Here is an 11948-nt window from a genome sequence, read left to right as displayed (position 1 = left end):
TTCCTGACCAAGTGTGAAATGCTTTGGATGAATTTTCTGATCATGGAGAATTTTCATGCGTTCCTTTGCAATCTGAGCGTTGTCATAAGCATTCCGACGAGCTTCATCCAATTCATTGATCTGCAATTTTTTCAACCCTGAAGCTTCATCAAGTGACATGTTAACATGTTTTATGGCCCAAAGGGCTCGATGCTGAATATCAACAGGTAAATGACAAGCTTTACCATAAACTAATCGATAAGGAGACATCCCTAGATTTGTTTTAAAAGCTGTCCTATAAGCCCACAAAGCATCAAGAAGTTTAACCGACCAATCTTTCCTATTAGGCTTGATGGTTTTCTCTAAAATAATTTTTATCTCTCAGTTTGCCAATTCAGCTTGCCCATTTGTTTGAGGGTGATAAGGGGTAGAAACTCTGTGTGTAATACCATATTTCTTCACAAGTGTAGAAAATGGTTTGTTGCAAAAATGAGAACCCCCATCACTTATAATAACTTTTGGCATGCCAAAACGAGCAAACAAAGATTGCAAAAATTTTAGGACAACATGATGGTCATTTGTTTTGCAAGCAATGGCCTCCACCCATTTTGAAACATAATCCACAGCTAAAAGAATATATGTGTTTCCAAAAGAAACTGGAAAAGGTCCCATGAAGTCTATTCCCCAACAATCAAAAATTTCTAAAGTCAGAATAGGGGAAAGAGGCATCATGTCTCTTTTGCTAATGGATCCCAATTTTTGACAAGGCTCACAAGCCTTGCAAAAATTATAAGTATCTTTAAACATGGAAGGCCAGTAAAAACCGCTTTGCAAAATTTTTGAAACTGTTTTCTTTGCTAAAAATGACCACCACATGCACCCATATGACAAAATCTCAAAACAGAAGAAAACTCATCATCAGGAATGCATCTTCGAATCAATTGGTCCGAACAATATTTAAAAAGATATGGATCATCAAAATAAAGTGTCGTACCTCAGAGAGAAACCGACGCTTATCTTGGGTGGACCATTCAGAAGGCATTCTCTCAGTCACCAGATAATTGACTATGTCAGCATACCAGGGAGCTCTATCAACCACAAACAGCTGCTCATCCGGGAAACTATCATCAAGAGGAAGGCTGACATTTGAAGAAGGAGATGATGACAATCTAGAGAGGTGGTTAGCTACCACGTTTTCAACTCCTTTCTTGTCCTTAATGTTGATGTTGAATTCTTGAAGTAATAGAATCCAGCGAATCAAGCGTGGCTTTGCATCTTTCTTAGCCAACAAATACTTAAGAGTAGAGTGGTCGTGAAAATAGTAATAGGAGAACTAAGAATATAAGTCCAAAATTTATCAAGTGCAAAAACCACTGCAAGCAATTCTTTTTCAGTAGTAGTATAATTTTTCTGGGCATCATTCAAGGTTCTACTAGCATAATAAATCACAAATGGCCTATTATCCACCCGTTGCCCCAAAACAGCTCCTAAGGCATAGTCACTAGCATCTATCATAATCTCAAAGGGAAGGTCCCACTGCGGAGGTTGCACAATAGGTGCAATGGTAAGCGATTTCTTAAGGGTATCAAAAGATTTTTGGCACTCATCAATCCAAACAAATTCAATATCATTTTGTAAAAGAGTGCACAAAGGTTTTGCAATAGAACTAAACCCTTGAATAAACCGCCTATAAAAGCCAGCATGACCAAGAAAAGAACGAATATCCCTAATTGTCCTAGGAATAGGAAGTTTAGATATTAATTTAATCTTTGCCTTGTCAACCTTTATACCCTCAGAAGAAACAATATGACCCAATACAATGCCCTGAGTGACCATAAATTAGCATTTCTCCCAATTAAGTAAAAGATTTTTTTCCTCACATCTCTGGAGAATACGTGCCAAATTGTGCAAACAACTCTCAAAGGATTTTCCAAAAACAGAGAAATCATCCATGAATATTTCACAAATGTCATCAATCATATCAGAAAAAATACTCATCATGCATCTCTGAAAAGTAGCTGGAGCATTACACAAACCAAAAGGCATTCTAGTAAAAGCAAAAGTGCCAAAAGGACAGGTGAAAGTGGTTTTCTCCTGATCCTCAGGTGCTACAGCAATTTGATAATAACCAGAATAGCCATCCAAGAAATAATAATATGCATTACTAGCTACTCTTTCCAAAATTTGATCCAAGAATGGTAAAGGAAAATGATCCTTCCTACTGGCTAAGTTAAGTTTTCTATAGTCAATGCACATTCTCCAGCCAGTAACCATTCTAGTTGGAATCAACTCATTTTTATCATTTTTTATGACAGTCAAACTAGATTTCTTTGGTACCACTTGAGTTGGACTTACCCACTTACTGTCTGAGATGGGATAAATGATACCCACAGCGAGTAGCTTAAGCACCTCCTCTTTCACAACTTCCTTCATGGTAGGATTGAGCCTACGTTGAGCATCAAGAACCGGTCTAGCATCGTCTTCAAGATGGATTCTGTGGGTATATACAGCGGCATCAATGCCTTTGATGTTAGCTATTGTCCAACCAATTGCGCCTCGATGCTTCCTTAATACTTCAATCAACTGGGCTTCATCCTTCTGATTTAGCTTTGAGGAAATCACCACCAGAAAAGTGCCTTCTTCAGGACCAAGGAACACATACTTTAAATCTTGAGGAAGTGGTTTCAGTTCCAACTGGGAAACTTCTTCCTCTAAAGATTTAAGCATGTCTGGTGGTGGTAGAGCTTCAAATTGGGATTTCCATCTTGCTCCCGCAAATTGTACTTCAAGTGGTAAAGATGAATCTGCAAAACAATCAAAAAAATCAAAGTCATCTTCATTGATATGATCAATTTTCTCATCAAGTAAAAATTCAGGTGTCTGAAAAATATAATCATCATTAGAGAATGGAGAAGTTGAGCAAATAAAATCTGTTGGTGTCAAACTCTCCACAGCATTCAGATCGCTTGTGTCATCAAAATGTGCTGGCATCTTGCAAGCGTTGAAAACGTTCAACTCAAGTGCCATGTTCCCAAAGGTAAGCTTCAAAACTCCACTTCTGCAATTGATCGAAGCATTTGATGTAGCTAGAAATGGTCTTCCTAGAATGACAGGAGCTTGATAAATTGTGGAGACCGGCTGCTGCATGTCAAGAACCACAAAATCTACTGGGTAGTAGAATTTGTCCACCTGGACCAACATGTCCTCTACAATACCCCTTGGTACCTTAACTGATCTGTCAGCCAGCTGTAGCATGATGGAGGTCTTTTTCAGCTCACCCAATCCCAACTGTTCATATACTGAGAACGGTAGCAAGTTTACACTACTCCCCAAATCAAGTAAAGCTCTCCCAATGCGTGATTCACCAATCATAATGGAAATGTTGGGAGAGCCAGGATCTCCAAACTTCTGAGGAGTCTCGCTCAATATCAATGCACTAACTTGCTCCATTAGGAAAGCTTTCTTCTTCACATTCAGCTTCCTCTTCACTGTGCACAAGTCCTTCAAAAATTTTGCATATGAAGGCACTTGTTGTATGGCATCCAAGAGTGAATATTGATCTTCACTTGCTTGAAAATCTCTTGAATCTCCGTGTGATACTTGTTCTTTTGGCCAGCTGCCAATCTCTAAGGATAGGGAACCACAGGTTGGTATCCCTTACTAATCTCAACATCTGCACTCACAGGTTTCTTCAGCTCTGGTCTTACAACCTCTGGTTCTTTCTCAACTTCATCATTCTCTGTTACATCTTCAGGTGTAGGACCAACTACCTGTGTGTCTATAGGCATCTCTGGTTGGGAAATTTCCTTCCCACTTCTCAAAGTAAGAACTGCCTTTGCTGTCTCAATAACATCGCCTGAGACATTATGCACTTGCTGTTGTTGCTGTCTGTACACTTGAGGATTAGGCTGAGGCTGTGCTGGAAATTTCTCTTTCTCTAGGGTGCTCAAAGTCTTGCTCATCTTATTTATAGTGCCTCTCAACTCATTTATGGCCTGAGTGTTCTGATTATTTGTGGTGGCCTGAATCTGCATGAATTGCTGAAGTGTATTGGCCATCTGAGCCATACTATCATCTAGAGTCTTCTTTGCAGATGATGAAGGCTGAGAACTCTGTGCAGCTACATGAGGCTGAAATCCAGGAGAAGCTACATAAGGATAGCTCTAAGGATTCTGATATGGCGGATACTGGTGCTGAGGCGCACCCTGATTAAATGGCTGCTGCTGAGGTGGTGGGGATCGACCAGGCTGATCATTTCTCCATGAAAAATTTGGGTGATTCCTCCACCCCGGATTATATGTGTTGGAGAAAGGCTGATTCTGTGCTCTATTAACCCAGTTAGCTGATTGCATCTGCTCAGACCCACCTTCTTGAAATACTGGCATAATCGGGCAGTCTTGGGTCTTATGGGTTGAATCAGCACATATAGAACATGCCTCTACTACTTTCACAGCCTTCACTTTTTCCATTTCCATGACCTCTAGTCTTCTAGTCAATGCAGCTATTCGGGCCTGAATATCGATGTCTTCTTTAAGCTCATATCTACCCCCTCCAGAAATAGCCCTCAGTGGTTGTGCTGCTAATGGAACTCAATCAGTACGAGTGTTCCACTGTTGTGCGCTCTCAGCAAGGTAGTCAAAAAATGATAGTGCTTCATCAGGTTCCTTGCTGAAGAACTCCCCATTGCACATTGTCTGAACAAACTGCTTGCATTTTGGAGTAAAACCAGTGTAAAAATAGCTCACCAACCTCCAAGATTCAAAACCATGATGTGGACAGATGTTCATCAAATCCTTAAATTTTTCCCAACTGGCCTGAAAGGTCTCATCAGGTCTCTGACTGGACTGACTAATTTGCTCTTGCAAAAACTGAGTTCTCTGAAAAGGAAAAAATTTTTGTAAGAATTCATGCTGCATATCAGACCAACTAGAAATAGAATTAGGCCTCAAAGAATTAAACCAAATCTTCGCTTTATTCTTTAAAGAGAAAGGAAACAAACGAAGTCTAATGAATTCATCAGTAACAGCCCTAGTGATAAAAGTGGTGCAAGCCAACTCAAAGTCTGTCAAATGCTGGTAAGGGCTCTCAGAATCCATCCCGTGGAACTGAGGTATCACTGACATCATGCCATGCTTAATAGAGAAATTAGATGCATTTTCAGGTAAAACAATGCATGAAGGTGTAGTGGTGCGAGTGGGTTGCAAATAATCCTTAAGAGTGCGTGGTGCAGATGCAGCCATGTTTTCTGGTTCAATTTCAATTTCCTCACCTGACTTACTAATAGAAAAGACAGAAGAGTTATCTATCTCCAAACTATGTATACTACTCTCAACACTCGATGTGACTCTATGCAACCTATTTGAACTGTCCCTCACCCATGACATGAAACATCAGTTTAAAGAGCATAATAAAAATAACGAGTTTAAATTTAAGTTAAAATACTTTCCCCGGCAACGGCGCCAAAAACTTGACTCACTCAAAAATGAGTAGCACTAAAGCTATCCCAAGTGCAGGAGGATGTCGTGTAATAATTAGGAATAAATTCCTAGATCGTCTCCTCAGGGAAAGTTACTTAGAAATCAAACTCGTTGAAAAAGGTGAAAAACTTCACAAAGAGAAAATTAAATGATGGTATGTGCAATGGATGGGAGAGGACACTAGTCTTGGACTAGATTCATATTTTTGGATTTTGATTGTCGGATCGTAATGTAAAGGACTAATAGATTAAACTCAGAAATTGATAAAACTAAATTAAGAATTAAACTAAATTAGGAAGTAATTGACAAAATATACACTGAAATTGAAAAGCCCCAAATTCAATGTTCTAGGGTTCATCATTATATTCAAATCACAAATTCTCAAATTAAACCACTGTAATTGTAATCAATACTAAAATGAAAGCTTAACGAAACGATAAGAATAAATAACATGAATTAAATGAATAACAAATAAATTACTCAAACGTCTAAATCAAAATTCTCTAAAATAATTCAGAAACTCAAAACTGAAATGAAATAGCAAGTAGGGAATTGAAAAGATCAAGCCAGTTGAATGGAGATGAAGATTCGAAGCGGTGGAGGAGGCTGAGCTGCAGTGGCAATTGGACCCCTCAAGGAGTTCTTCAATCTGCTGCAGTGTGAGTGAATGATCCAGTGGAAATTGTGTAGCTGCGTGAATGATCGATTGAATGAATCCTCCTCTTCGAATCTGAACGAAAATCAAAGGAAAAATAAATTCTAAGTGTTTCTCTACTCAAAAACCGAGTTTTCCAGCCCAAGAGTCGTCCTAAGATGTAAAAAAAACATATATATACTCTGACGGCGGAATGAACCCTGATCTGTAAAAATGCGATATTCGCTCGAGCGGAGTGTTGAGCGAACATCGAGCATTCGACTCTGCCTAAGTTCGCTCGAGCGGCCTGTCGAGCGAACATCGAGCGTTCGACTCTGCCTGAATTCGCTCGAGCGGCCAAATGCCTCCGCTCGAGTGATCTCTTTTCCCGCATCTCGCTCGAGCCCACTGTCGAGCGGAAGTCGAGCGTTTGAATCTGCCTGACTTCGCTCGAGCGGCGGCTTCCATAATCCATATTAATTGGTAGTTGATAAAATTAGAGCAGAAATTCATGCTTTTAGTCAATTAAAATCACAACTTTGATTTATTCATTTTTCCATATAAAACCAATAATAAAGTAATGAAAGAATTAATATATATTGATTCCAAAAGCATTAAAAATGCAATAATTCAACTCAATCAATTAGTGGCTAAAGGTTTCACTCAAAGAGAGGGAATAGATTTTAATGAGATATTCTCTCCTGTGGTTAAACATAGTTCCATTAGATTGCTTTTATCCTTTATTGCATATCATGATTTGCACTTAGAACAATTGGATGTAAAAACTGCTTTTTTACATGGAGAATTGGAAGAGGTAATTTACATGCAACCCCCTGAGGGGTTTACAAAAGATATTAACTCTGATCAAGTGTGTTTGCTTAAAAAATCTCTATATGGCTTAAAACAATCACCCAGACAATGGTATAAGAGATTTGATACTTACATGCTTGAAAATGATTTTAAAAGAAGCTGTTATGACAGCTGTGTTTATTATAAGGATGTTAATGGAATATTAATATATTTGTTGCTGTATGTAGACGATATGTTGGTAGCATGTAAAGATCCTGATTTGATTAAACAGTCTAAGTGCGTGTTAAAATCTGAATTTGATATGAAGGAACTAGGACCAGCTAGTAAAATTTTAGGAATGGATATTATAAGAAATAGACCAGAGAGATGTCTGTTTCTATCTCAAAGAAATTATCTATCTAAAATTCTTAAAAGATTTGGTATGGACCAAGTTAAACCTGTAAGCACACCTCTAGGTCAACATTTCAAGCTGTCCACTACTCAAGCCCCTCAAACTGAATCTGAAATGGAGTTTATGCACCAAATACCTTATGCTAGTATGGTAGGAAGTGTGATGTATGCAATGGTCTGTACAAGACCTATGCTGTCAGTGTTGTTAGTAGGTTTATGAGTAACCCTGGTAAGGCACACTGGCAGGCTATTAAGTGGCTATTAAGATACATTTCAGGAACTACTGTTTTGGGCTTGAAATATGGGAATAATGTTAAAGAAGGTTGTGAATTGGAAGGGTTTGTAGATGCTGATTATGCTGGTAGCGTGGATACAAAAATCTTTAACAGGATATGTTTTTACTGCTTTTGGGGGGGCTATTAGTTGGAAGTCAAATTTACAATCTGTTGTAGCCTTGTCTACAACAGAAGCTGAGTATATAGCTATGACAAAAGCAATAAAGGAAGCCATATGGCTGAATGGTATATCACATGAATTAGGTATTTTTAAGGGAAATATAACTGTACATTGTGATAACCATAGTTCAATATACTTGGCTAAAAATCAAGTATATCATGAAAGGTCTAAGCATATAGATGTTAGGCTTCATTTTGTAAGGGATGTAATTGAGTCTAAAGAAGTTGGAGTGGAGGAAATTCCAACTGAGGAAAATCCCTCAGATATGATGACTAAGTCCTTGCCATTAGGAAAGTTTAGACACTATCTGAACTTAATTAATGTGAAAACTGTTGGGGTCCCTTAGTAGAGGGACAAAGTAGGAACAGCCAAGATGAGAGTAGAATAGGAATGATGAATAAAATATTGTCAAGGTGGAGAATTGTGATAAATGTGTCAACTATTTTATATTCAAACTTGTTACTAACTCATCTTCATGCAGAAATGAATACACGTGATAAGCAGCAGTCCTTATATGATGATTAATGAAGTAATGACGACTTGCAATGCATTAAACGACATCCCATCAGTATACTAAACGGCATCCCATGCAATGCATCAAACGGTGCCGTCTCACTTAAAGTTTGGGATGAAGGAGAGCCGTCTGATTGATCTTTACTTCATGTATATATATATATATATGTGTGTGTGTGCTTTTCGTTTTAGGGTTTGAGGGATTCATTTTGTACAGTGGCCGTCTGAGAGTTTGAGGGAATCCGAGTGAAAGAGAGAACTAGGGTTTGTTGAGGGAAAAGGAAAAGCCAAATCTTGTGGCTTTTCTTGGCTCGATTGTAGTTCTATCTTGAACAATGGCATTTTGGCCTTGCAGATTCATCAATAAAATGATCTCTGAGGCTGTTCCTGTCGTGGATGTAGGCCATTAGGGCCGAACCACGTAATCTCTATTTGTATCTTCTTCCTTCTTATTTCCGTGCATATTTCTTGCTCTTTTACAGATTTATTTTGCTTATCTTGTTATCTTGTTATCATTTTCTTATCATTTGTAATTCTCAACTGAGTTTCGGCTTTGATTAGTATCTTATCATATTGAGATTCTTGATTTAGTTTCTGTTTTGAATCTGTATATATATTGTCATATTGAAAACTTGATTGGATTTCTTTGTTGGGAATCCTTGAGATTATTGTATATTCGGATTTGAATCATAACAAGTATGTATGGAAAATTTCGAGCTGTGTGAAACTTACCTGGGCCAAAAATGGTCTACGCTTTGTCCCTTAGGTTTTTATTGTCTTTATACATATAAAACCACCATTGATTGAGTTGAGAAAAGCCACTCTGTGGGAGGGAGAGGGGTATGTACAAGTCGCAAACATAAAACGGTGAGCTTCATTTTCCAAATCAGTGACGGTTTCCCTACAGTTTGGCAGGCCGACTGTATTTAATTTTTTTTTCTTTTTAAATAAAGTGATGAAGACAGTCCACATCAGCTTCCAATAGTGAAACTAACAATAATAGCATGTGATTGTATTCATCCAAACAACAATGAAAACTAATGCTCCCCACTCCCCAGACCACGAGAGCAGCTGTACTTACCGTACAACCCCGAAGATATTTTGAGTGTCTCGCTCTTCATTTTCTGATGAGTCTAGATTTTGATGTTTTTCCTGAACTTTCCATGAAATGACAGATCGGTGGGAAGAAAAAAAGAACTGAAAACACGACGTTACATGTGCAGGTCACTAGTGAAAAGTAACTGCTCTTGCTGAGAGCTCATCGGATTGAAATTAGAAGCCAGAAGAGGAAGATCATCAAGTCATCCAATCGTTGCAAAAATGGGAAGCAAGGGAAAGCATACAGCAGAATGGTACGCGATATACATCTGAAGTTCTTGCTTGCAAAAACAGCACATCTTTCATGGCTTTTTGTGATTTCAGCTGTGGATTTTTCTTTCTTATAGGTATGCAGTGGTTACAGGAGCAAACAAGGGCATCAGCCTTGAAACAGTGAGACAACTGGCGTCTCAAGGAGTCACGGTTGTCCTGACAGCTAGAAATGAGAAGAGGGGGACGGAGGCAATCTCAAAGCTCCACGAGTCTGGTTTGTCAAATGTTGTCTTCCATCAGCTTGATGTCTTGGATCACGCCAGCATCCTCAACTTGGTCAAGTTCATCCAGGAAAAATTTGGCAGGCTCGATATCTTGGTATTTGTTTTGCTATTCTGGGCAAAATATGAGATTATTAATATCAAAATAAGTAGAGAGTTCGTTATACTCAATCTGCAGAGTAAAAGAAAGGGATGGAATCTTTGGGAATATAGCCATATATGTCAGAAGATAAAAGCTCATTTTGCCACATCTTGGTAAAGGTTAAATCAAATCAATTTGGATTCACATGAGTAACAGAATTACGACCAAATTGTCAAGGACATCTGAGATTTTATCAACATCTCTTTTACTTTTTCGTATCTTTAGTGCCAGGGAACAGCAGAGTGATGCTAATCATATGATCAAACTTTTCTTATTATGAGATTTGTGCTTTGAATTCTGCAGGTTAATAATGCTGCAGCTAATGGTGCTGTAGTTGATGAGGAAGGCCTAAGGGCCTTAAACATAGATCCCACAACATGGGTAAGTTCATGGAATAGATCAGCAAATTATCATTGATGAGTTTGTTCAGATTGGCAGTGGCACCCATAACTAGCTAGTTGATTTCAGCTCTCAGTAAAGTCTGTCAATTTGGTTCAAGGAGTTATCAAACAAACTGTTGAGAAGGCAGAAGAATGCTTGAATACCAATTACTATGGTGTGAAAAGACTAACAGAGGCTCTCCTCCCACTATTACAACTTTCCCCTGCAGGAGCAAGGGTAGTCAATGTGACCTCCCTCAGGGGTGAACTAAAGGTAAATGCTAATCTTCCTCTACCTATGCATATATATATATATATATATATATTCACATCAGAGATTACAGAATTTGATATCCACAAAGGCATTTATTATAAAATGCTATGAACACAATGCTCCGATGAGTTTTTAGTTTTTAGACAAGTTAACGGAACATTTAAACCGATATGAGTAGAAGGAGAAAACATTTTTTGTAAACTTCCTCTCTTGTTAACATCCCATTGGAAGTTGTCATTGACCTCAACATCCTTGGCTCATACTAATCACTGCTTAGGAGAGAGCCACATTTCTAGCAGCTCTTCCTTTTGGCTCCTAGCGCCATTTTCATTCACCGATTGTCTAACAGAAGCATCACTTTAATCAGAGGATTCCAGGTGAGCATATACGAAAAGAACTGGGAGACATTGAGACTCTAACCGAAGAGAAAGTGGATGCGGTTTTGAGAAAATTTCTGCATGACTTGAAAGAAAATGCACTTGAAAGTAATGGATGGACATTGATGGTGCCTGCTTATAGCATCTCCAAGGCCAGCCTCAATGCCTACACCAGAATTCTTGCCAAGAGGTATCCTTACATGTGTGTCAATTGCGTTCATCCTGGCTTTGTCAAGACGGACTTGAACTGGAACAGAGGAATAATGACTACAGAAGAGGGGGCTAGAGGCCCAGTAATGCTGGCTCTTTTACCTGATGGTGGCCCTACAGGATGCTACTTAGATTGTACTCAAGTTGCGGAGTTTTGATTTATAGTCGTTTTCCTTTCACAGCAAGTCGAGATTTAAATAATTTTCCATTCCGCTACTGCTAAGTGCTATTACGCTCTGCTTCAAAGTTGAAAATTTGGCTAAAGGTTTACCTTTTATGTTTTTGCATACAAATTAGTAAGAGCACTGATTATACAAATGCAAATCCAATGGGGGTGTTTGGCTAATAATGTGACGCCCCCAATTCTCACGTACGGACACGTGGAAATCGAGACGTCGGGATGATGACAACACGGGTTACCATCCTATCGCCAAGTGTCAAGTGTGTGTACATGCAACAAGTGTGCAACAAAACCACGCAACGGATAATAAAAATCTTATAACTAAGTACTAGAATTTTTCTTTGTTTAATACAAACCCGATTAAAACATACATAATAAAATATTACAAGTCTCAAATATCGTTTCAAAACTAAACTACAAGGCATAAAACACCAAATCAAACTCTGGCGGAGCTGCCTCCTCGGGTTCAGCCTCCTCCTCCTCCTCGACATCTGCATCAAAATCTACGATATCAAAATGGTACCTCAGGTAAG

At 38.6% G+C, this 11948-nt stretch overlaps 1 protein-coding gene across 1 annotated transcript; it reads left to right on the top strand.

Annotated features, from left to right (window-relative positions):
- The first annotated feature begins 9372 nt into the window (after positions 1–9372).
- On the top strand, positions 9373–11498 carry LOC122291515 ((+)-neomenthol dehydrogenase-like). Its single transcript, XM_043099262.1, has 5 exons — positions 9373–9611; positions 9705–9948; positions 10297–10374; positions 10462–10647; positions 11015–11498. Exons 1-5 carry the CDS (start codon positions 9580–9582, stop codon positions 11390–11392), a joined length of 918 nt encoding a protein of 305 aa, XP_042955196.1. The 5' UTR covers positions 9373–9579; the 3' UTR covers positions 11393–11498.
- The last annotated feature ends 450 nt before the right edge of the window (positions 11499–11948 follow it).

This window comes from Carya illinoinensis, chromosome 13, assembly GCF_018687715.1.
Source record: "Carya illinoinensis cultivar Pawnee chromosome 13, C.illinoinensisPawnee_v1, whole genome shotgun sequence".
NCBI lineage: Eukaryota > Viridiplantae > Streptophyta > Magnoliopsida > Fagales > Juglandaceae > Carya > Carya illinoinensis.
The sequence above is the reverse complement of the archived record's forward strand: the minus strand, read 5'-3'. Positions and strand labels throughout refer to the sequence as shown.

Bases quoted from the DNA above. Each gene is read 5' to 3' on its own strand.
- LOC122291515 (XM_043099262.1), top strand. From the start codon at position 9,580: ATGGGAAGCAAGGGAAAGCATACAGCAGAATG. The intron at 9,949-10,296 runs GTATTTGTTTTG...TGAATTCTGCAG, and splicing joins TTGGCAGGCTCGATATCTTG to GTTAATAATGCTGCAGCTAA. The intron at 10,648-11,014 runs GTAAATGCTAAT...CACTTTAATCAG, and splicing joins CCCTCAGGGGTGAACTAAAG to AGGATTCCAGGTGAGCATAT.